Raw genomic sequence first — 25,350 nt, 5'->3', positions numbered from 1 at the left:
ACCCCCTCCCAGTAGTACGAACAACAGAAAAGTGGGTGAGGGGTGACAGAGGACGATGTAAGATAAGAAAATAATAATCTATAACTTATGAAACGTTCATGAATGAGGGTGAGTGGGGGACGGAGGGGGAAAATGAGTTGGGCTCAAATACAAAGCAAATGCTTTGAAAATGATGATTGCAACATATATACAAATGTGCTTGACACAATGGATGAATGTATGGATTGTGATCAGAGATGTAAGATCCCCCAATAAAAGTATTTAATAAAAACATTTTTTAATTGCATCTCAGTATTTGCTGATAGTTGTTACCTACCTACGCATAATTGTTCCTAGATTTTAGACACTGTTCTGAGCATTTTCATTTTGAATCTGGAGTGCCTCAGGTTTGAAGATTTCATTAGAAGTATTTATACGGGGAGGGAGGGGGGAAAAAAGAGTACCTGATCCAAAGGGCTTAAGTGGAGAGTAAATGCTTTGAAAATGATTAGGGCAAAGAATGTACTAATGTGCCTTATAAAATTGATGTATATATATATGTATGGATTGTGATAAGAGTTGTATGAGCCCCTAATAAAATGTTAAATAAAACCCATAAACTTGAAAAAAAAAGTATTTATAAAACTCAGAAAAGTTATTAATCTCATTGATACAGCTTACTGCAACAGAAGGATCCAGATTAAACTCAATAAAAGGAAAAGATGCATAGGATGAAATATAGGAAAAACCAGGCACAAATTTTCAGGTTTTCGTCCTCTGAAATGACTTTGCCAGTAGTCATACAATATAATTATGTATCGACTGTTTGCAATTTACAGTAATACTGTTTTCCTCTGAAAAGTATAAATACAAAGCTCAGTAAGCAGTGAGGCTCTGCCATGTGGATTGATCATGGCAGAGCTTAAAGAGGTTGTCGTTTGCCAATAGTCAGCGAATCAATATGGATAAAATAGTCAATCAAATGTTCTTTAACATCAGAAAACCTCTAAATTTTACTTCAAAATATATTGCAGAAGTCCTTTTAAAAGTTAAATCTCCTTAGTAATAAGTAGGACAGTGTTAACTCCTTTGGGTGAACTGTCTCATGTCTTCTTGCTCACTTTTGGAGTGTTTTTAAAAACTTTTATAAAAGAATTGTTACAGTTTTCTATATATTTTAGAGATTAGTCTTTTTGTCCAAAGACTTTCCCCCCAGTCTGTGAGTTCTCCCTTGGCTTTCTTGATGAACTCTTTTGATGCACATAAGTGTCTTATTTTTAAAAGGTCCCAGGCATCTGTTTTGTCTTCTGTGGTGTCTGCTAGTTTGATAGCATGTCTTTCTAGTGATTGGTTTTTCATGATGATGTGTCCAATTAAGTGAGCTAAATTCTTGCCAGCCTATATGCTAAGAAACATTCGAGTAGTATTTCTTCTAAGACTAATTTGTTCATTCTTCTTGCAGCCAATTCAGTACTTTTTACCAACACCACAATTCAAATGTATCAAGTATTCTCTTGTTTTATTTCTCCATGGTCCAGCTTCATGGCCCACACTTGTCCATCAATTTGTCATACTGTAGTGCCTCATGTGTTGCTGTGATGTTGGGAGCTGTATCACTGTCATTTCAAATGCCAACAGGGCCACCCAAAGTGAATAGGCTTCAGTGGAATTTCCACACTCAGAAGAGAAAACGGAGAAGGAAGAGGCTGCCCACTACAGAAGTAGTTGCTGAATACCATATGCATCGCTTTGAAACACTGTCTCAAACTAAAGGCCTTGTGAATGGAAGCGGAACATTTTTGGAGATAGTGCCGGAAGATGGCCCTCGTGTTGGGTGTTGGAGGGCGCTTTAAGTGTGACTGAGAAGTAGCTGCTTTCTCTAAGTAGAGTCCACTGTGGTGGCGTGAGTTGGGAGTGGAGCCTTTGGGATCTTCATTTGCTGAAGGGGCACGACTCAAGGCAAGAAGAAACGGCTGCAAATTCAATGAATGATTGAACTTGGAATATGCTAAGTGTGAATCTAGGAAAATTGGAAGTGGTCAAAAATGAAATGGAACACATAAAGATCAATATCCTGGGCATTAGTGACCTGAAATGCACTGATACTAGCCATTATGAATCGGAAAGTTGTATGATTTCCTATGCCAGGAATGACACAGTCAAGAGACAGAACATTGCATGTATTTTCAAAAAGGACATTGCAAAATCAATCGTGAAGTACAGTGCTCTCTGTGATAGAATTACATCTGTCTGCCTTAAAGGAATGCAGTCAGTACAACTATTATTTAAATTTAAGCATCAATCACAAAAGCTTGTGATGAAGAAGATGAAGAATTCTACTGACTTCAGTCTGAAGCTGATCAAACATGCAATCCAAGATGGCTATTGGAATGCACAAGTTGGAAGCAGGAAGGAGTCTTAGTTGAAAAATAGGACTCAGAGATAGAAAGGAAGCTGGAGACCACATGATAGAATTTTGCAAAACCTATGACTTGTCATCACAAATACCTTTTTACAACAACCCAAAAAAGGACTATATACATGGACTGCTTCAGATGAAATATACAGAAATCAAATTGACTATATCTGTGGAACAGCCAATGGAGAAGCTCAATATAATCAGCTAAAACCAGGCCAGACGCTGACTCTGGAACACACCATCAATTACTCATATGTATATAAGTTCAAGTTCAAGCTGAAAAAAAAATTAGAACAAGTCCACAAATACCAAAATCGTGCCTTGAATATATCCCATCTGGATTTTGAGAACATCTGAAGGACAGGTTTGACTCATTGCACACTCAGGACAGAAAACTGACGTGCTGTGCAGGGCAAGCAAAAAGTCGTAAAAACCCAGGAAAGATAGAAAAGATCACAGTGCATGTTAAAAGAGACTCTGAAACTTGATTTTCATCAGGGTAGCTGAGGAAAACGGAAGAAATGAAGTTTAAAAGAGCTAAACTGAAAATTTCAAAGAGCAACTGAGAAGAGAAAGTAAAATAGTGTAATGAAATGTTCAAAGACCTCGAGTTAGAAAGCCAAAAGGGAAGGAAGACCTCACTCATCATATCTTAAACTGAAAGAACTTAAGTAAAAATTCAAGCTTCGTGTTGCATTATTTAAGAATTCCATGGGCAAAATACTGAATGATGCAGGAAGCTTCAAAAGAAGAGACGAATACTCAGTCACTTTACTAAAAAGAACTAATCGAAGTTCCATCATTTCAAGGGGTAGCATGTCAGCAAGAATCTGGTGTTGAGGAAAGTGAAGTTCTAGGAAGAGAGTCATATTTTTATCCATTCTAAAGAAAGGTGATATCACATGCCAGTAAAATTTTACTCATGATCATCCAACTACGGCTACAATAATACCTTGTCGGCTTGTCACACTGGTGGCTTGTGTGTGGCTGTGATCCTGGAAGCTGTGTTACTGCTATTTCAAATGGCAGCAGTGTCACCCACGGTGAACAGAGCTTCCAGACTAAGACTATGAGGAAGGAATAGGCTATCCACTCCTGAGGAATTCACCTCGGAAAACTTTGTGGACAAATTGAAACATTGTCAGATACTGAAAATTTCATGAAAAGAAGCAAACATTGTTAGAGATCGTGCCAGAAGATGAGCCCCTTAGTTCAGAAGGCACTCCAAATATGACAGCAAGAGCTGCCTTCTCCAAGAGTGGGCCATAATGACGTGGAGGGCGTGCCAGTCTGGGTTGATTTTAGATAGATACATTCATATATATGTAAGAGAGCACTCTATATCAAGAAGCAATTATGCATGAATAAAACATCCCAGCCCAGTCCAGATCAAGTCCATAAGTTAAACATTAGCCCATAAGTCTTATATTAGCCTCTAATAATTCCTCTAGAGGCTGATTGCAACACATGCAATGATACTGAATGCAGGCAGATCACTGGCCAGTGGTGTATGCAGCGGCAGTGGAAGCATCCAGTCTGGTACACGTGGATCCTCCAGCTCCAGGGCTCTGGCTGTCATCAGCGTGGCTCCATGTGTCTTGTCGACAGGGATGGTGAAGCAAAATGAGTGTGTATCCTGCCTCCAGGAAGGAAGACAGGAGTTCCCAGAATCCTCAGGAGAAGGCCATGCCCATACAGAGGCCTCATTGGCTGTGACTGATTGACAGTCTAGACTCCACCCCTTCACTCAAGTTGACAGGAGATTATGTAGCTGCCACAGATGGAGTAAAGCCTGCTGGAGTGTAGTCTTCCAACCCTTCATTCGCTGATGGAGCATGACTCACAATGAGAAGAAACTACAACAAACATCAATTAATAATTGTAACACACTAGAATGTACGAGGTTTGAATCTAGGAAAACCAGAAGTTGTCAAAAAATGCAACGGGAAGACTGGAAGTTGTAAAAAATGAAATGGAATGCGTACAAATTGACATGCTACTAGGCATTAGTGGGCTGAATTACACCCCCCTCCATCGTAGTTACATAATTTCATGGCAACTTGATAGAGTTTAGGGGTGGAGTCTAGCCTGTCAAACTGGTCACAGCCTGGTGATGCTTCCTAGTGGATGTGGCCTTTTTGGGAACTTCCTCTCTTTCTTCTGAGAGGTAAGCCACACTCTGCTTCACCTTCCTGTTGAGACACATTTGGAGAGAGACGCCAGCACTGAGATGCTTCCATTGCCACTGGATCCACAAGACTTTCCAATATAGTTTTGCCCCTGAGCTAAATCCATAAATTTAATTGGCAAGATATCTCCATCCAAATATTTTTCTAGTTCCCTAAATTCACTATGACACAAATCAAATTAGAATTTTTCCTCTCACAAACTGGATCTTGTTTTTATCTGAATGGTACAAACATTTTGTGTTCACCTTGCTAATCTAAAGGTTGGTGGTTCAAAGCTACCCACCACTATGACAGAAGACAGGCTTGAAAATCTGTTTGTGAAAAGATTATAGCCAATGTATGTGTACTTTTTTTATATGTGTACATTTTAAAACTTCATACTGCTTATTGCCACATGAGAATAATACAGTTTTAAGTCTTAATGATATACTTCAGTGACATTTTTATTTACTCAGGGAACCAAGTCTCATTCATTCAGGTGTCTTGTGCTTGTCAGCAATACAGAAGTGAATCCTCAGATATCCTCATCAGGTTCATTATGTGTCCACACGTACTAAAACTAAAAATTTAGAGGTTCGAACCTTATCATTTATGCTTTCTCCAAACAGGAAATTTAGCGGATACAAAAGTTATGGCAGTATCTTTTCTTCAATCAAACTAGAAAATACGACAAGATCAGTAATCATGTTCTTTATTTTTTGTTTTAAAGACAGATACACATTATTCCATACTGTCACTTCTTCTGTGTCTTTCTGATTCTCCTTCAAACAGCAACTATGTGGAAAAGCCAAGAGATAAAGAAGTGGGTACGTTAACAAATGGCTTCACATGTTAAAGTAACTCAGAAATTTTAACATACAAATTAACAACTAACTAGACACAGATTTTTGTACAAAGTTGTGAAAGTTAATGAGACTAAAATAGTGTTGTTTTGCTGGATACAATTATGCCTTTCAGAAAAGCAGAATTTCACGTAAAATGTAAGTTTTCACTTTGTAAGTTAAACTACCTGCAGTTATATTAAAAATAAATTTGAAGGTACAAAAATGTAAATGTAAAATTTATGAGCGTGGCAATTTGAGTGTTCCAGTAATTTTGAGCTTTTATTTTCTGAGTCTGTTTTCTCTTACATTAGACCTTTCTTTTCTTTTAAATAGCTGTGGCTTTTTTTTCAAACATTTTTATGATGAAGTTTATAATATTCTGTCTTATATTTTAGGAAATAAAGATGATTTTGACTGGGGGAAATACTTGATGGAAGGTGAAGAAATTGACTTTTTCCCAAGTGTAGACACACCAGTAAGTGACAGTTTTGTTATTCTAAAAAATACATGCTAAGTGAGATATAGGAAAAAATGTCCTTTTTCATGCTCAAGGTTTTTTCCCCTCTTCAAACCATTTTATTTGGTCATGATCCAGATATCATACCATTCAATAGTTCAGTGATATCAAGGAGTGTGGACAATCAGTTTCAAAAGGTTTTCCTCCTTCTACTCCTTGTTAACAGCTCCCTGTTCACACTCCCACCTCCCCTGCCTTACTCCAGGAATTAACCCCACACCCACCCCGCCGTCCTAATCTAGTGTTGTCTCTGTAGATTCACCCCATCTGGGTTTACTATATCAAAAAACAGAGAAAAACATGTAACAGAACGTCAGGAAGGCTACCAACAGTAACAAAATACAACAGATCAACTCCAGTTTGAAAAAAACCAGATCAAGCTAAAAATGTATCAAAAGGAGAGATCATATGACAAGGTTTTAACCATTCAAGTCAGGTTTCTTTGATTTTAATCTACTGTAGTCGTTTCTACAATACTCGCTGTCTGATAACCAGGTTAGTCCCATCCCTCAGTTGTCCTCAGGGAAATCATCCGAGGCTTATTCTACGTGGGGATTCGGCAACAGTGTCTGGGGCTCCCACTGTCTTGGGTCGCTTTCTGCAAACCACAATGTCACAATTTAAACTCTGATACCTTTCATTCCTTCAGGTTGGATTCTGTTATTCACAGTCCTTGGATCATGCATGGTGGTGCTTTTTCCATGTGGGCTTAGGTGACATCTCACTTAAATGGCTGCTTGCTTGAAAACAAGCCTCTTAGGACCCTGGACACTGGTCTTTCTGATAGCCAGGCCCCATCTCGTTTCTTCACCTTACTTTGCTGTAGCACTCCTATCTTCTGTTTCCTTCATGAGGGTGCATACAGAGCGGGGCCAAGCGAAAATAACTGATTGTTCTTAGATTGGAGCTAAGATTTAAGTTCAACCCCAAATCTATTCCTATGGCTATGTCTTCTGCCTGCTTCTGATTCACCTTGAGACATCTTTATTATTTCATGTTAGAGAACCTTATTGATCATTTCCCTGGAACAGAAGATCCTTCTATTTAGAGTATCATTGATTTAGCCCATGGTAATGTATTTAAAACACAATTGAAAACAAGGATTTTAAACAAGTGGAGGCTCACTATGCATCTCAGTACGTGGATTATTGACTGGGACAGATTAAATCCTATGTGGCCTGACACTGCACAAACAATGGGAGTTGGTGATCAGGCAAAACTTAAAATAATATTCACTCACAATGTCAGGCGCAGATCTCCTAGAATAATTCTCTCTATCTATCTGTCAATACAGCAAGTAGGGCATTGACATAGTAAGCAGATGTTAGTCCTCCCATCGACAGTTCATTCCTCTTGGTACAGCTGTCTTCTGCTGCTTCACACACCATGTACTTTAGGCCTTCCTAGTAATATGTCCAAGGTAGTTGATAGGAAACATTCTGGAGTGTTTTTGCTGTAATTCAACAGAAATTTGTTCCTCCTTCCGGAAATTCATGTTATATTTAAGTCGACATAAACAAAGGCATCAATTCCTCATCAGTTTTCCTTACCCATTGTCCAGCATCCATGTGTATATGAAATGACTGAAAATACCATTTTCAGGCACATCTTAGTCTTCAAAGTGACATCTTTGCTCTTTAACACTTTAAAGAGGTCTTTTGCAGTACTTGCCCAATCACTTGAGATCTTGACTGCTGCTTCTGTGGGCATTGATGATAGATCCAAGTAAAATGAAGTCATTGAGAACTTCAGTCTTCTTTATCATGGTAGCTATTGGTGAGAACTTTTGTCTTCTTAATGTGAGGTGCAATGCCTGTCCAAGACAGGCGTCTTTGGTCTTCATCAATGCTTCAAGTTCTCTTGACTTGCAGCAGGTAAAGTTGTATCACCTGCACATCACAGGTTGTTACATGCGTCTTCGTCTGATGCTCCTGATGCTGTGGTTTTCTTCACATAGCTTGTCTTCTCAGATGATTAGCTCACCATATAAATTGAGTAAGTGTGGTTAAAGTGTACAACCCCGATACACATCTTTTGTGATTTTTAAACCGTATAGTAGCCCCTTGTTCTGGTCAAACAACTGTCAAAAAGTTCTACAAGAACATAGTGACGTGTTCTGGAATTCTCATTCTTCGAATGTTATCCATGGTTTGTTATGGCCCACACAGTTGATTGCCTTTCAGTGTCATTAACATTCAGGCAGATATCTTTCTGATAGTCTCTGCTTTCAGGCAAGATCTATCTAATATCAGAACTGACCTCTCTAGTTCCATGTCCTCTACCAAATCCAGTTTGACTTTCTGGTCGCTCCCTGTTGAAATACTACTACCACTATTTTTGAACAGTAATTTACTTGGTTTGTGATAATGATATGCTTGATAATTTCTGCATTCTAGTCGATCGCTTTTCTTTACATTAAGCACAAATTATGAATCTTTTCTCGTGATTGGCCAACTAGTTCCCTCCCAAATTTCTTGGCATGGACAAGGGAACACCCCCAGCACTGCATCTGTTGTTGAAACATTTCAGTTAGTCTGTGTGTCAGTCTGGGTGGACTAGAGAAACACATTCATGGACACTCAGGTGTGTGTAAGAGAGAGCTTTATCTACAAGAGCAATTGAATATTGAGAAAACATCCCAGCCCAGTCCACATCAAGTCCATAGGTCTGATATTGGCCCATATGTCTGAAACTAATCTATAAAGTCCTCTTCAGACTCATAAAACACATGCAATGGCACTGAATGCAAGATCACAGGTCAGCAGGGTAGAGAGCCTTATGGATCCAGTGGCGGTTGAGGCATCCCAGTGCTGGCAGGGGTCTCCATGTGACTCCTTCAGCTCCTGGGCTCTAGTGTAGCTCCATGTGTCTTGTCAGCAAGCATGTCTTGCTGGGAGTGTGTGCGTGCCCGCCTCCAGCGAGCTATTTATCTCCTTAGCACCTCCAAATGAGGTCATCAAACTGTGACCTGATTGACAGGCTAAACTCCACCCCTTCACTCTTCAGTCTCAAGTTAACAACAGTTTATGTCACTACCACAGTATCCTTTCAATTCCCGGAGCCTTGTTTTTCATGAATGTCTTCAGCGCAGCTTAGACTTTTTCCTTCAAAGCCACAGACATGCTACTCCTAAAATGGTTAAACATTGGCTACCTCTCTTGGCACCGCGACCCTGCGAGTCCTCGCATCTTTTTATTCCTTTCCCTCCAACAGTTTATTAACACACAATGTACATGTCTTACAGTTGAATAGTGCAGTCCTTCAATCATGTCAAGAAGAATTGTACAACCAATGCCACAGCAATTTTAGAATTTTTCCCTCCCCACGGTTAAATTGCCTTTACAGTGAGCTGTGCGATCATGATCAGTCTAGTGCTCCTTCTGCCCTCCCGCCTCTTCATTTACTCCCCAAATCCTTTCCCTCCCTCTCAAGCACCAACCCCTTGCAGCCGCTGTAAACCTTTTATCACTTACTGTCAGTATGCATCCCCCCCTCCCGTGCTTCACAGCTGAGAGACGAACAAACAATAACTAAAAAATGGAACTGAGGTGATCAGGACAAACCAATAATCATATGCCCTCCGGTTGCCTTCGGATGCTTTCTGTGCCACTCAGTATCTTGCCTATGAAACTCACTGCCCTGAGTCAATCCTGGCCCATAATGACCTTGAAGACAGTAAAACCACCCCTTAGGGGGCAACCCCCGCGTCTTTCTCCTGCAGACTGACTGGCGGGTTTGAACTGCCAGTGTTTCTTGTTAGCCCGAAGCTTAACCCCCCATGCCACAAAGGGCTTTTGTTTTACCCACAGAATCCTTCACTGCCGCAACCAAAAGAATGAATTTCTTCTTCAGGTTTTTTTGGCTTGTGAAACTTTGAGTGGTTCTCTTGCTTCTTTTGACCCCCAACTCCAGGTCTCTGCTTGTTTACTTTGTCTGCTCAAGTTGCCCTTTGGATCTTCTGCTCGTTTGCCTCATCATTTCTGTGTTAGCTTCTTGAATTCTAGAGCAGGCTTCAGAGACTGTCCAGAGATACACTATGCTCTTTCCTCTGCAATGACTTTTTGCTCTCTTGGTGTATGACGTCCTTCGTGCCAAGCCGCAGCTCCTCTGTTCTTCAGTCACTGTGCTCAGTGAGTCAAAGCTAGTCTTGCGATGCTCTCTCAATTCAGGTGGCATACACTCAAGGTCACGCTTTGGCCCTTGTAGACTTGCTTTTGTTTTCTTCAGTTTCAGCTTGAACTTGCATGGTATAGTGGTTGATGGAGGTTTCCACAGTTGGCCTTTGGCCTTGTTCTCACTGGTGACAGTGAACTTCTCCAGAATCTCTTCCAAAAATCGTCTATTTGACACCTGTGTATTCCATTGATGAGGTCCATGTGTATAGTCACCATTTATGTTATTAGAAATACATATATTTGCAAATGTTGAGCTTGCAAAATTTCCCCCCAGTAGTTTTGAGATATAATTCACATATCATACACTTCCATACCATCAATCACCACAATCAGCTCCAGTGGACCCACCCCTCTCCCATCTTCAGTATTTGCTCCCCTGGTCCCCTCAATCTCCCTACCCCATTCCCGATAAGCTATTATATCAATTATTGCCTCAATACACCCACCCATTCTGAATTTCATAAACTGAGAAACATAGCCCTCCAAAAGAATGAAATGCGTGTGTGTGTGTGTGTGTGTGTGTGTGTGTGTAAAAGAAGTAGAAAGGAGAACACAATATTAAAACAAGCACACAATTCTATGATGTGCCCTCTAGAACTATTTCTGTCTCCAGGACCATATTTTCTGATCCTTCATTCCCAATTTTGGTTATCCCAGTTACCAGTAATTGTCAATGCATCTTGACTGCATGTTTGAGCACTTTAAGACTGAAGAAGTTGGTTAGAAATCTTTGCTTCATGTTTAACAGTAGGAGTGCTTGGTGCATAGCTCTGGGCAATGGTCATAGTAACTGGTGTCCCTGTGAGCATACAGATAGTGTTCTGTCACTGACATGGTTACAGTAGACTATATCCTGAAATGTTCTTCACAATGAACGCAATGCCATTCCTAGCATAGCAGACCATGTGATTATCTGGTACAAAAACAGTCAACACCAATTCATTTCGGCTCATTGATCCCTAGGATAGCAATATTTATGCATTTTACTTTGATTCTTGACCACTTTCAATTTTCTGAGGTTCATGCTGTATGCATTTTATGTTTCTCTTATTGATCGATGTTTGCAGCTGTTTTTTCTGATTTTGAGTGCTACCACACCAGCAAATGGAGAGCCTGAGAGGTTGGCTCCGTCCACAAATGCACCCCTCCGAGGGGACCCAGCTCTTTCCCAGGTGTATTTTGAGGGATTTCTAGACTGAGCAGTTCACACTCTGGCATTATATCACAGTGGTCAGTCGCTGGTCGTAAAAGATTTCATTGCCAGTTTTGTTTCCCCTAGAATAGACAGATCCTTCTCCCCAGTCTCTTTCAGTCCGGAAGCTCAGAGACCTGTTCTCTGCGGTGTCCTCAACAGCAAAGCACAAGCCACCGAAGCAGAACACACCGACTGTGTAGCTCCCATTGTTACACTCTGTGAAGTTGCGGTGTGCTTTGTTTTCATCAGAATTGGTCTGAAGAAAGTGAAGGTGAAGATGATCGACAGCCCTTGAGCAGAGAGGACTCTGGGATTCAGGTGGACAGAACACCTCTCGAGGAACAAGATCAAAGCAGAAAACCAAGGCCTCATGTCAGCTGGAAAGGTATTTTGTGCTCATGGATGTTAGCATCACTTTCTTTCTTTCTTTTTTTTTTTTTAGGTATTGTATCACTTTTATTTTTTATTTATTTATTTAACAATTTATTAGGGGCTCATACAACTCTTATCACAGTTCATACATATACATACATCAATTGTATAAAGCACATCTGTACAGTCTTTGCCCTAATCATTTTTTTCTCCTCTTTTCTTTTTTTACATTTTATTAGGGACTCATACAACTCTTATCACAATCCATACATATACATACATCAATTTTATAAAGCACATCCATACATTCCCCGCCTCAATCATTCTCAAAGCATTTGCTCTCCACTTAAGCCCCTTGCATCAGGTCCTCTTTTTTTTCCCCCTCCCTCCCCTTCCCCCGCTCCCTCATGTGCCCTTGGTAATTTATACATCATTATTTTGTCACATCTTGCCCTATCCGGAGTCTCCCTTCCCTCCCTTCTCTGCTGTCCCTCTCCCAGGGAAGAGGTCACATGTGGATCCTTGTAATCAGTTCCCCCTTTCCAACCCACTCACCCTCCACTCTCCCAGCATCGCCCCTCACACTCTTGGTCCTGAAGGTATCATCCACCCTGGATTCCCTGTACCTCCAGCCCTCATATGTACTAGTGTACAGCCTCTGCCCTATCCAACCCTGCAAGGTAGAATTTGGATCATGGTAGTTGGGGGGAGGAAGCATCCAGGATCTGGGGGAAAGCTGTGTTCTTCATCGGTACTACCTCGCACCCTAATTAACCCATATCCTCTCCTAAACCCCTCTATGAGGGGATCTCCATTGGCCAACACTTGGGCCTTGGGTCTCCACTCTGCACTTCCCCCTTCATTTAATATGGTATATATATATATATATATATATATATATATATATATATATACACACACATACATACACATGCATATCTTTTTTTTTTTTTTTTTTGCATGATGCCTTATACCTGGTCCCTTGGCACCTCGTGATCGCACTGGCTGGTGTGCTTCTTCCATGTGGGCTTTTCTGCTTCTGAGCTAGATGGCCGCTTGTTCACCTTCAAGCCTTTAAGACCCCAGACACTATCTCTTGATAGCCGGGCACCATCAGCTTTCTTCACCACATTTGCTTATGTACCCATTTGTCTTCAGCGATCGTATCATGGAGGTGTGCAGTCAATGATATGATTTTTTGTTCTTTGATGCCTGGTAACTGATCCCTTCGGGACCACTCGATCACCCAGGCTGGTGTGTTCTTCCATGTGGGCTTTGTTGATTCTGAGCTAGATGGCCGCTTGTTTATCTTCAAGCCTTTAAGACCCCAGTCGCTATCTCTTTTGATAGCCGGGCACCGTCAGCTTTCTTCACCACATTTACTTGTTCACCCGCTTTGGCTCCAGCCGTTGTGTCGGGAGAGTGAGCATCATAGAGTTCCAATTTAGCATCACTTTCTGATACCGGCATTTCCTATAGAGGGAGGGTAAGCTTTGAGAATCAGTTTCTCCTGTGATTCGAGATATCACTCAACTCTGTGACATAGTGCCTGTGTGCTGGGCTGCTAACCAAAACGTTCACTGTTTGAACCCGTCAATCATTTGGCTTGAGAAAGATGACAGTGTGAGCCCATAAAGTCTTGGAAATCCTACAGGGCAGTTCTGCTTTGCTCTAGAATCCACATGAGTCTAATTGACTCTTTGGTGAGAAGATTTGGCTTGGGGGGTGGTTTGTGGTAGCCTCCCCCCCCCCCCCCGATCCAATTGTTATAAAACACATCTTTAAAATCATTTTTATTGTTGTTAGTTGCTTTCAGTCAATTTAGGTTTGTGGTGACCATTACTAGATTGTTTTTCTGTTGTGCCACTAGAATTAACGTTCACTAGGGATTGAGGGTGCATTTTTATTCTGTAATAATGGTGAAACGTTTGTGTCTATCCCAGCTGTCTCGCTGTATCCTTTACCAGAGGCTGGTGTGGCGGAAGTTCACAGTCACTGTCAGGTGGCTCTCACTCCTCGTGACCTAGTGTGTGAAAGCAGACTGAGCGCATGGCGTGTTCAGGGAGACTGCTGGCTTTTTCTCTGCGGGAGCTCTGAGTGGATCTAAGCTACCACACTTCTAGGCTAGAAGCCAAGTAGGGTAGTTGATTACACCCCTAAGGGACTTCTTGCTGAAGTCGGTAGCTGATAAAAGATCCAAGTACAATTTACTCTGAATGTCAGCTTTTTAGTTTTCAGCGAGGCACTATGAATTGGTAGAATCTAGATATAGCTGAAAACCACCGGAGGGAACAGGCCCTTGAATCCTACTTCATTTTGTAGATGAGGAAGCAGACTACTTTGCAGTGGTTTCCTCGCGGTCACACCATCGGAGAAAATAGGGCAACTTGCTGGGACGGGGCCCTACCCTACTTGCTCCTCCTTACCAAATTGCATATGAAGTAGTTAAAATTCATGTAACACACTAGTGAGTTTCTAGTTTTCTCTCCTTAAAAAAAAAAAAAAAAAAAGGGAACTATACCTTGAAGGAATGGCACGGGGCCCAAATCTGACCTCTTCTGGCTTTGCTAGGGTCAGGGAGAGGCCAAGTCCCTACCTACCCCGGGGTGATTCATGCCTCGGGGGTGGAGGTCAGACAGCCCTCCAGCGGCCAGTCTCCTCACCATCCTGATTCCAGCTGTGCTTCTGCAGTGGGCTCTGTAATCTGGTGCAGTCACCAGGGAGCGCTCACGGACAGTGCCCCTCGGTACAGAGCTTAGCCGGTTGCTGAATAATGCCCTAACTCTCAGATTTTCATCGTTCCTCTCCTTGCTGATCATCTCTGAAATGCCGTCAGAGCCGTCGCTGTATTTGATACTGTCATCTGCATCCTCATCCGCGTCCATTAGGGGACTCTGCGAGAGTTTGTCTGAAACAATGTTTGGTAGCTCCCTGGCCAGCGAGTAGACAGATAGCTGCTCATTTGGGTGAAGAGGAAATCAAAATACAATATGAAGGAGGTGAGAACAAAGTGGTGGTGGAAGGGAAAGACTTCGGGAGGACTGCAGTTAGCAAAGGCAACTGAGGTCAATACTGTTACATATACCAAACCCAACCCACTGCCATCAAGTTGATTGTGACTCACAGAGACCTTGTAGGACGGAGTAGAACTGCCTCTGAGAGTAGTCTTTATGGGAGAAGAAAGCCTCATCTCTGTCCCAGTAATGGTGATCTATGAGTAGCTGCAGAGATGAGCACAGTTGCTGACCGGGTGTGGGAGGGAGAATGGGAGTACTCCCATAAATCTAGGAATACTATCTAATGTCTAACTGTCCAAATGTCTCAGAAGGAAATAGGGAATGACCTTTGAAGGAATGAGTCATTGTGCCTGGGGCGGGGGTGGGGGCGGGGGCTCAGGACCATCATCCTCCAGGGACACCTAGGTCAATTGGCATAGCGTCCACAGAGCCAGTGTTCAGTACCCTACTTTGGTGTGTAACGAGTGGGGTCTTAAAAGCCAGTGAGTGAACAGGTAAGGTGCACTAATGGTCCCTCCTTACCTGGAGGCAAGAAGGGACGTGAAAACTGAAGACACAATTAGTCTAATAGACTATTGGATGCCTTCAACATCAGTATAGTGACCCTGAAACCAGGGGAGGTAGCTAGATGGTGCCGGGCTACTGCTACACCAATTTCTCTGAAAGGAATAACATTGGAAGATCTTGGATAGAGTGGGACAAAATGTGGAATAAAACTCAAAGTCCTAAAAGAGACTGGGCTTGCAGGTTGATTAGAGATTGGTGGGACCCCAAGACTGCGACCCTTACCCTGCAGGCCTGGAACTGAACTCACTTTTTCATGAGAATAATCAGCCATTTAAGATCAAAAGGGTGACATTTCCCCAGGTACAAAGTTCAGAGGGTTAGGAAAGAAGGAAGAGTGGAATCAGGAAACACAGGGGGAAGTGGGGGCAGCGATGGTCCATTGAGGGGATTGCGACAGGTGAGCTGAGTCAGAATGTGCATCAATTGTTGAATGTAAAACTGATCTATAAATCTTCACTTTCATTTTTTTTTTAACCTTCACTTTCTCAATGAAAAAATTTTTTTTAAGGAAGAGTTTATCAGAGTTGGAGGTTCTGCCTTTGTGGCCCAATATAAAATTCCTCTTTCTGATTGGATTTTGGCCATTGTTTTAATTTACATTTAATTTGACCATTAGTCATTTTAGAGATGGCCTACTGCCCTATGGTCCTTTTGTGAATTTCCCACAGATGTTAGTTGATCATTTTTCTTTTGAAAGATGTTTAATGCTGAGATTGTGTTGAAGGGCAGAGAGATAAATGGCTCGGTGAGCCTCGCCTTTCTTGTCTCTCGCTCTGATCATCGAACCAGTGTGCGGCTGCCTTGCTTGTTCTGTGCCTCCATTTGCAAGCTACACTATCTGTGGGACACATAACCTGTGAACTGTGTCACTGTAATTTGAGGTCCCTTTAAGACTTGCCTTGCCTGAGAATTTGAATGTACATCTCTGGAGCTGGGGACTGACGGTTGGTGACCTGCCTTGCTGTTTGCTGCCTGTGCTGGGATAGCCTAGCTCTCTCTACAGAGGACTACCTGGCGGCCCTTAAGACTTAAAGGATTGCCAGTGTCTCACAACTCTCACGGGAGTGAGTTGCACTGAGCCATTTGTACTGCTTTATAATTTAACTGTTCATTTCTTGTGTCATATATCTATCTATTTTTATAAATAAATATATAAAATTATCAGCAATCTGGTTTTATCTCTCTAGAGAACCCCGTTTAACACACCTGCCTACTCCCACCCCTAAAAGTTATTTGGATATTCAGATGTTAGACATTGTTAGTATTTTTCTTTTAACTCTTTTAAGAGAAAGCATATGATCAAAATCTTATGGTATTGATGGAAAAAATATAAGTTACACTAAAGACATTTAAAAGAAACAAAGCTTGAAAAATGTACAGAATACCAGTTGAAATGTTTTTAATAACTGGTGCATCTCTGGAAACACTCACTATTCTGTGCTGAGAAATTTAGAAGTCAGCTGCCAGGCCAAGTAACTGGGAAGAGATCCTTATTTGTGTACATTTCAATGAAAGGTGATCCAATGTGATGGAAAATTAGCAAACAACATCATTAATATAAGGAAGTAAAATTTTGCTGAAGATAATTTTTAAATAGAGCAAGAGACATACATACTGATATCAGATGGTTCTTGCTGAAAGCAGAGAATAACCAGAAAGACGTTTACTGAGTTTTATTGGCATTCAATTGTGTGAATCATAAATTATGGATAAAGTTCTGAAGAATGGGCATTTCAGAACACTTCATTGTGCTTACGCAGAACCTGTCCATTAGGCCAAGAGGCAGCTGTTCTAATAAAGCAAGGAACTGCTGCAAGTGATTTAAAATCAGGAAAGGTGTATGTCAGGGTTGTATCCTCTCGCCTATTATGTGATCTGTATGCTTAGCAAATAGTTCATGGTGCTTGGCTGTACGAAAACAACACAGCAGCAGGATGGCGGAGACTCAGTAACAGCCTGCAACGTGCACGTGACGACACAGGCTTCCTGAAAGCAAAGAGGACTTGCAGTGCATCCTGAGGAAGAGCAAAGGATATAGCCTTTACTCATTGGGAAGAAGACAAAATTCTTACAAGGAACCAGCAAGCAGCATCATGATGAACAGAAAATGAAGTTGTCGGTTTTATTTTTCTTGGATCCATGATCAACATTTATGGAGACAACAGTCACAAAATTAAATGACAGTACTGCCTTGTGCACACAAATGATGAATGACCTCTTTTACGTGTTAAAGAGCTAAGATGTAATTCTAACGTAGCAGTTCTCACCTTTCCTAATGCCACGGCCCTTGAATACAGTTCCTCATGTTGTGGTGACCCCCCAACCATAAAATTATTTTCATTGCTACTTCATCACTGTAATTTTGCTACTGTTGTGAATCATAATGTAAATATATGATATGCAGGATATATTTTCATTGTTACAAATTGAACATAATTAAAGCATCGTGATTAATCACAAAACAATGTATAATTATATATGGTGAAATATTTATATCTGATTACAAAGAAATGGAATTTTGTGTTGAAGCATGGTGTAGCATGGGTAACAGTCTTCACAACTGGTACTCGTATGTGGGCGTCTCTGTATGTGGGTGGACCTGCCTGGAGACAGATAGAGGAGCATCGTCACAGTTTCTAAGACCATTGAAAATAGGCGACCCCTGTGAAAGGATCCTTGAACCCCCAAAGGGGTCGCAACCCACAGGTTGAGAACCGCTGGCGCAAAGCTGAAGATGAGCCTGACCTAAGTCATGGTATTCTTCATCGCCGCCCAGACCTGTGAGCTTGGCAGTGAGTAAGGCAGGCAGACGGCAGACACAGTAATACCTTTGGAGTAAGGGATCGATAGACAAAGAATATGAACTGCTTAGCAGACTGCCAGAAGCGAGGCATGCTAAGACGTGGACCTGTGCATTTTGCACATGTTTTCAGAGGAGTCTGGTTCCCGGAAAAAAGACACTATGCTTGGTAAAGTGGAGGGTCAGCACAAAGAAGGCCCTGGCGAGAAGGCTCCACAGTGCTGCTCAAGCCGAGACTGCGTTGTGAGGCTGGCGCAGGACCAGGAGCACTTGTTCTGCTGCACAGAAGGGTGCTGAAGTCGAAACGGACTTGTTGGCAACGGAAAACACCAGTTTCCCTTAAGTTTGGGAAATAACGCGTTCATTTTGTTCATCCCTGACAATCTGTTAACATCTTTCATGTCAGGGCTTCAAATTAGTCGATTCCAGTTTCACCTCTTGCTGAAAATTTGCATTTCCACCCCCAAAATATACCTGACTGCATCTTTTCAAAACTGATCAATCGGTTTCCAGTCTGTTCCTATAGTGTCAGCCTGACCCAGGAAGTGGCGTTTTTGTTTTAGTACTTTGTGGCTGTGTGATACGACTTACCCACTCCCTTTGTTCCTTTTCAAACGGTCTGGCCATTTGAGATTCTTTCATCCACATGCACAGAGCCTTGCTGTTGCGATCACCATATGCTTGGCTGTAACCCAGAGCGAGGTTTCCAAACCACGCGGCAGCTCTGGAACACCCCAAGGGGCAGTTCTCCTTCACAGCCGAAAATTAGTTTGATGCACTTAACAATCCATAAGCATTTTAGAATGAATAGGATGTTTCTTAATAATTATCCTGTAATTTATAGATGCACACCTTGAAGAGAATTGATTTTCATTATTTCCATTTCGATACTTAAATTTATTCTCATTTTTGTCTTTTAGTAAGATTTGGGAATTTGCCTTTTAAAGATCTTCAGAATTCAGTTAATTTTTACAGAGATAATTCTTATTGTGAATGGTGCCTTTTTTCTGTTTTGCTATTAGTGGCATAGGTAAATAACTGTTGGTTTCTGTAAGTTTGTCTATGTTCAGCATCCTTGCCAAACTCATATAAGTTATAATATTTTATTTGATTGTTTTGATTTTAAAGAATTACAGATTAACAATGTTATCTGCAAATACTATTTCATCTCTTTCTGCCAACTGGTATATCTTGCTCTGCCTCCCGTGGTTGGATGTTCTTTCTGATGTGCTAGTCTGGGATGTGCAGTAAGCAGTAGCCGTGAGAGTGTCTCTGAACCTAAGGGGCTTAACGTGGAATTCCTGGGAGGTAGGTTTTTGCATATGATATAGTTTTTATGGAATAGATAATGGATGTGTGACCTTGTCAGTTAAGGAAGTCTGCTATTCCTTAATCATTAATAAATGTTGAACTGACAAAGTGCTATTCTGTATTTATACGATAATTCCTTGTCCTTCCCCTTTCCCCTGCATTTTTTTTTTTACTATCCCTGCACTACTCTGTTCCAAGGAGCCTTGGTGGTGCATTGGTTACGCACTCAGCTTCTGATGGAGAGGTTAGCAGTTTGAACTCAGCAGCCATCCTGAGGGAGAAACATGCGGCAGTCCGCTCCGCTAAGATGAATCATCTTGGAGACCCGGTGGGGCTGTTCATCTCCATCCCCAAGGTCACTGTGAATAGGAATCAACTTGAAGCAATGGGTTTAGTTTGGGGCTTTATTACTAAGGTGGCAGAATTTCTGATAATAAGTCATCCTTGAATGCCTGATGTAAACCTGCTTGATCGTTGTGGTTTTAAAAATAAGCTGTTTTAGTTTGTTGTGAAGACTCAACAGTTACTGTGTGTACACTGAGTAGATTCCGTCAGGTGTGCATCCCCTGTTTCTTTCTTGTGTTCCGAGGTGTTTCTTCCCATTAACAACTTGCGTTTTGATTATTAAAATGTATTAGTAAATTGAATTGGGTCGGTTATTTTTAATCTAGGCTTTTTCATCTTTCTGCTTCAATGAGTTTACTTTTAAATACTTTGTTATGTGGTTTTAGTACCAAGGTTATGTGCGTTTCATAGAATGTTAGGTAACTTTCTCTTTTTCTGGAACAACTGCACAGATAGAAATTTCCTAATCCTTCGAAAGTTTAGTAGCAGCCCTGACGCTTTGGGTGATGGTGGAGGAATGCCTTTGATTACTTTTTTTTAAATTTAAATTTTATTTTTTATTTATTACATTTTGATATATGGTTATTAAGCCATTCAAAGAGCCTGTTGGTATCTTTTGTTCATAGGAACAAACCCCAGTATTGAACACTATATTATTATTTTGCTTTCTAGCCAGTGTCATTTAATTGATTATCGTATGTAAGTTTCTTTGTGTAGATCTAAGGTTTTAACTAAACAGATATGTAAATGCTGTTAGGTAGCTATTATTTTGACATGTAATTTTCAATTATATATTTAAATGAAATTGTATTTTAGATAACTGGCAAAATTGACCGAGAGTTTTTTATTGACTATTATAAACTCGGAGCCCTGCTGGCATAATGGGTTATAAACTCAGCTTCTAGGCACAAGTTCAGCAGCTCGAAATCACCAGCCTCTCCACCAGAGAAATATGAGGCTTTCTGCTTCCATAAAGATGGATAGCCGTGGAAAACTCACAGAAGCAGTTCTACTGTAGGGTCGCTGTGAGGCAGTACTGTATGCAGTGCATTTATATTTCTAATTATAGAATTAAACTTTGTATTAAACTTCCTCCTGTAGATCAGACGGATGACCAGAACTGGTTGGAAGAGCATGTGGCCCCTCAGTACTGGACAGCCAGGCCCTTGTGGTTTCCCCATAGTTTACATTTACACTCCAATTTAGCTGCGCTCTGGTAAGAAGTTAAAGTTTTCATTTAATGTAACTGTAGAAGAAACTTTGATTTGGGATTTAAATCACTACTTACCTGAAATTTATACTTACTGGCTATTTAGCAATTCTAATTAAATGCATTTAAAATTATTAGTCATATTAGGATAGCAAAATGAGTCTGTATTGTTTTCAAAGTAAATTGATTGGTATAAATTGGCCATATTTGGCTTGTTTTATTGCCCTTATTACCGAACTGAAGTTTTCAAAAAATAATACATAATTATAAAATACATGCCTAAATAAGCAATAAACATTGAACTTGAGATTGTTCTAAAAGTACTTCCCTGAGAGTATCTCAATTGACTTGTGAAAATGATAAATGTGGTAGGGAAATAAGCAACTTATTTTGTATATTCACTAATTGATTGCTATTTTTACCATTAATTTGCATATTTTGAGACATATTTTCATTTAATTAGAAATATCTATGCTGATATTTTATTTTTATTCTCTAATAGGGATCAACATCTGTACAGCACTGATTCATTGTATGTTCCAGATGACAGAATTTTTGTTTCTGAGACTCAGGTTATTCGGGAAACCTTATGGTAAGATTTATTAATCCAATTAATAGCCTAGACAACCTTTTAAATGAGATCGAAGATTTTTTAAATAAAAGATAAATGTTCTAGTATTTTTCACAGACAAAGTAGAAGAGGGCTGTTACGTATGAACCCAGAATAGTTCTCTGTAGGCATTTAAACTTGGTCTGACAGTATCTGGACGCCGAGACTTTAGCTGTGACCATGGAGCTTGTGAGGCTTTGATACATTTACTTCTTTTCTATTTTAAATAATTTAATATATAGTATGTCAAACTACACTTTACATCTCTAGAAAGCTTAAAACAATTATTTAGATAATTGTTTCTGGCTTTTAATAGAGTATAATCTCACACCTGAAGACCAGGAGCTAATAGAACAGCTCTAAGAATTTTGAATGGTAGGCACATGAAAATTAAAAATTTAATATGTGGTGTGTTACTATTGAAATTCTAGGTTTTGTTGCTTTCTGTATAAAGAATAATACTGACATTCCTTAAAATGGGAAGATATGTTTAGATAATCAATTTTGTAGGCAGAAGTGCTTTGAGAAATTTTGGGGGGGGTGTCTGTAAGATATTGACATATCTTGAGCCTTAAGGAAATCAGATGCATAGACTGTTATCTCCTATTATATGATTTTTGGAAGTTATTTCTCACCCGTCTTGCCAAATTAGGACTTTCTTGTTAGAATTTCTTAGGCATTACTGTAATGCAGCTAGGAAAGTGAGACCTCGTTTTACATACTTTGCTCTTGTCAGGAGAGGCCGGTCCCTGGAGAAGGACATCATGTTTGGTAGGGTAGAAGGGCCGTGAAGGCGGGGGAAGGCTTCCACGGAGGTGGACTGACACCGTGGCTGCAGCAGTGGGTTCAGGCACAGGGACAGTTAGTTGTGAGGATGGCGCAGGACTGGGCAGCGTTTCGTTCTGTTGTACATAGGTCTCTGTGGGTCAGGACTGACGGATGGCATCTATCCACAGCACTGTAACGCTAGTTTTCTAGGCTACAAATATTTATACTTTTCATGTCATTTCAGGTTGCTTTCTGGGGTAAAAAAACTTTTCATATTTCAGCTGACTGATGGAAAGATAACTGTGAGAAACAATATTGCTGTAACTCATTTGACACATGTAAGTCATTTGTATTTCTATCAGAATTAAAATAAGAGATGTATAAACCATTCTAATGTACCATTAGAATGCTTTATAATATTAAAATTAGCTGTATAAATATATTGTGGGAAAGAGATGAGGCTTTATAATTTTGTAAAATATAGTTTGGAAGCCCACAGAGGCAATTCTACCCCAATCTGTAAGGTCACTCTGAGTTGGAATCATTTTGATGGCATTGAGTTTGATTTTTTGAGTCTTGGTATTAAATATATTTAAAATATAAAAAGATGAATTAAGTTATGGATCTATATCGTGTTTAGAGAATTTATTTAATTTTGTGACTTTCATATTGAGTTTTGATTTACAATTTGTTTTTTTCCTCCTTGTCCTTCTGTATTAGGAAGGGCTAATAAGATACAGAAAAAAATTAGAAAGTTGTACACTGTAATAAACTCTGAAATAGTTCCTCTGAGTATACAGCTACATTTTAATCTTTTTACTACTTACTTCTTACTAAGCATTTGGCTTGCAATGTCCCCGGGAACTATTTTAAAGTTAAGGGGAAATGGATTTGTCTGTTTACGGAGGGTTGACTTTGAGTAACCATGACTCGCTTCTTTCACAGAACTGTTTACGCTCCGTGCTGGAACAAATAGCAGCGTACGGCCAGGTTGTCTTTCGGCTCCAGGAGTTTATCGATGAAGTTATGAGGCACAGTTCTGATGGTGTATTACCTGGAAATAGTTCTGTTCCGAAGAAGTCCATTGAAGCTCCCTGTCGGACGTACCAGGCTTTCATGTGGGCCCTGTACAAATACTTCATTAGCTTCAAGGAGGAGCTTGCAGAGATTGAGAAGTGCATCATCAGTAATGGTATTTAAATGTTCTTCACTCTTGTAACATACAACTTGGCATGCCATTTGGCTACTAATTGATAGAAGATTTAGAAATTACACGGCAAATAAGTAATTCTCATGAATGTATGCACTGTTCATTATGATTTTAAACTTATAAACCATTTATATTTCTAAAAATTAAAAAAATGCAAAAGAATTTACAGTGAAACTTCTTGTTCTAGTTCTCTTGCTATTCAGTTTCCTTCCACTGAGGCGACCAGTTGGCTATGGATCCTGCAAGTACATGTATGCGAGAACTTTTAGTAGTTAGTGGAAAAATGAAATTAAAACAGTGGATGGAATTTTACCACTTTTTTGAAGCCCCTGTGTGCATACTTACGTACATACTTTAGTCTATTATACTATTGTCCTCAAATTACTTTCTAATTAACTCTTGAGTATTGGACTGTATGCACATATATATATATATATATATATATATATATATATATATATATATATATATATATATATAACAAATTTGGTGTTCCAGCATGTCGATGTACAGTGACATGTTGCCCTTTTCGAAATAGGCATTTAGATATATCTTTTGCTACTGCCAATAAATTCTGCAATGGTAACCACTTATACATCAGTAATTGTACATGTGTGAGCAGGTTACCTACAGGATAAATTTTTAAGAATGACAGTGTTAGGACAAATGACATGTGCATTTGCTATTTTGATCAGTACCCTCACTTTGTTCCCCATGACTGTACATATTTAAATGAACACTCATGTGAAACAAACAAACAAACCAAAAACAAGCAAAAAACCCCCACTCATTATGTGTATGAACACTTGCTTTTTCATAGCTTCACCAACAGTATGTTATCAAATGTTTTCATCTTTTCCCCGTGTACATTTTCTTTGGTAACTTTTTTCAAATGCTGTAAACATACAGTGTGATCACATGTTCCCATCATCCAATTCCTAGGCATAACATGTAATTATAGTGCATTGTCAAAACTAGGAAATGGACATTATCCTCACATATCAGCTGGATTGTAGACTTCACTTAGTTTTCCCTGGTTTCTGTGGGCATTCAATTTTCTCAGTTTTTGAGAGGAGAGCAGTAAGCCTTCATCTAGAATTCGCTGGCATTTCATGTCCTGTGTGGATGCATCTGACCGCTTCTGTATCCAGGGCACAACAGCGTGCCCTCGCCACAAGGAGCATGCGCATGCCCCCGTGTCCTCATCCTCTGCTGCTTCTCTAACTGGAATTGCAGCCGGTGCAGTGCGTTGCTGCTTTCCCTAGTGAAGTTTCAATTTGCGTGATCTTATTTATGTGTTGTATATGGTTAGGATCATTTGTACTTTCTTCATTGTGGACTGTCACTTCCTTTCTGTTACTTTTCTCCTTATTTTGCATTAGATAAATTAGGTTCTTGTGATGTGAGATTAAAATCTCCTACCCTGTAGTTTTTGTAGTTTGTCATACATGTTTTCCTAAGTGGTTTGGCATTTATATCTAACTTTGAGTCCAAATTTTTTTCTTTGCTATTGAGTTTGATTTATTAATATCTGCAGATACCACGATAACTCTTTCTATAGTGGTGGATAGTTTATCACCACGACTAGCTCAACTCAAGGTTCTGCACAAAGTATTTAGCACTGGAATAGCTGAAGTTCCACCTGACACGCGAAATGTTGTTCGCGCATCTCACCTACTCAACACACTGTACAAGGCCATTCTTGAATATGACAATGTTGGAGAAGCATCCGAGAAAACGGTATGTGTGATCCCTGTCTAGCCTGAACTCTGTAACTTCCCTCTGCACAGCCAAGGAGTGATAGGTGGCCCATCATACTTCTCTGTGCAAATCATTGTATCA

At 40.2% G+C, this 25,350-nt stretch overlaps 1 protein-coding gene across 1 annotated transcript in view; it reads left to right on the top strand.

The window, feature by feature from the left end:
* TUBGCP5 (tubulin gamma complex component 5) overlaps nucleotides 1-25,350 on the top strand; it is a 59,491-nt gene that overhangs the window by 6,859 nt on the left and 27,282 nt on the right. Inside the window, exons 4-11 of the mRNA XM_075558078.1 lie at nucleotides 5,297-5,393; nucleotides 5,807-5,886; nucleotides 11,548-11,683; nucleotides 20,812-20,926; nucleotides 21,423-21,512; nucleotides 22,543-22,636; nucleotides 23,244-23,490; nucleotides 25,046-25,248. Coding sequence (XP_075414193.1) covers nucleotides 5,297-5,393; nucleotides 5,807-5,886; nucleotides 11,548-11,683; nucleotides 20,812-20,926; nucleotides 21,423-21,512; nucleotides 22,543-22,636; nucleotides 23,244-23,490; nucleotides 25,046-25,248 — 1,062 coding nt within the window. The remainder of the gene's footprint in view (nucleotides 1-5,296; nucleotides 5,394-5,806; nucleotides 5,887-11,547; nucleotides 11,684-20,811; nucleotides 20,927-21,422; nucleotides 21,513-22,542; nucleotides 22,637-23,243; nucleotides 23,491-25,045; nucleotides 25,249-25,350) is intronic.

The sequence above is a fragment of the Tenrec ecaudatus genome, chromosome 9 (assembly GCF_050624435.1).
Source record: "Tenrec ecaudatus isolate mTenEca1 chromosome 9, mTenEca1.hap1, whole genome shotgun sequence".
NCBI classification, from domain to species: Eukaryota; Metazoa; Chordata; class Mammalia; order Afrosoricida; family Tenrecidae; genus Tenrec; species Tenrec ecaudatus.
The sequence above is the reverse complement of the archived record's forward strand: the minus strand, read 5'-3'. Positions and strand labels throughout refer to the sequence as shown.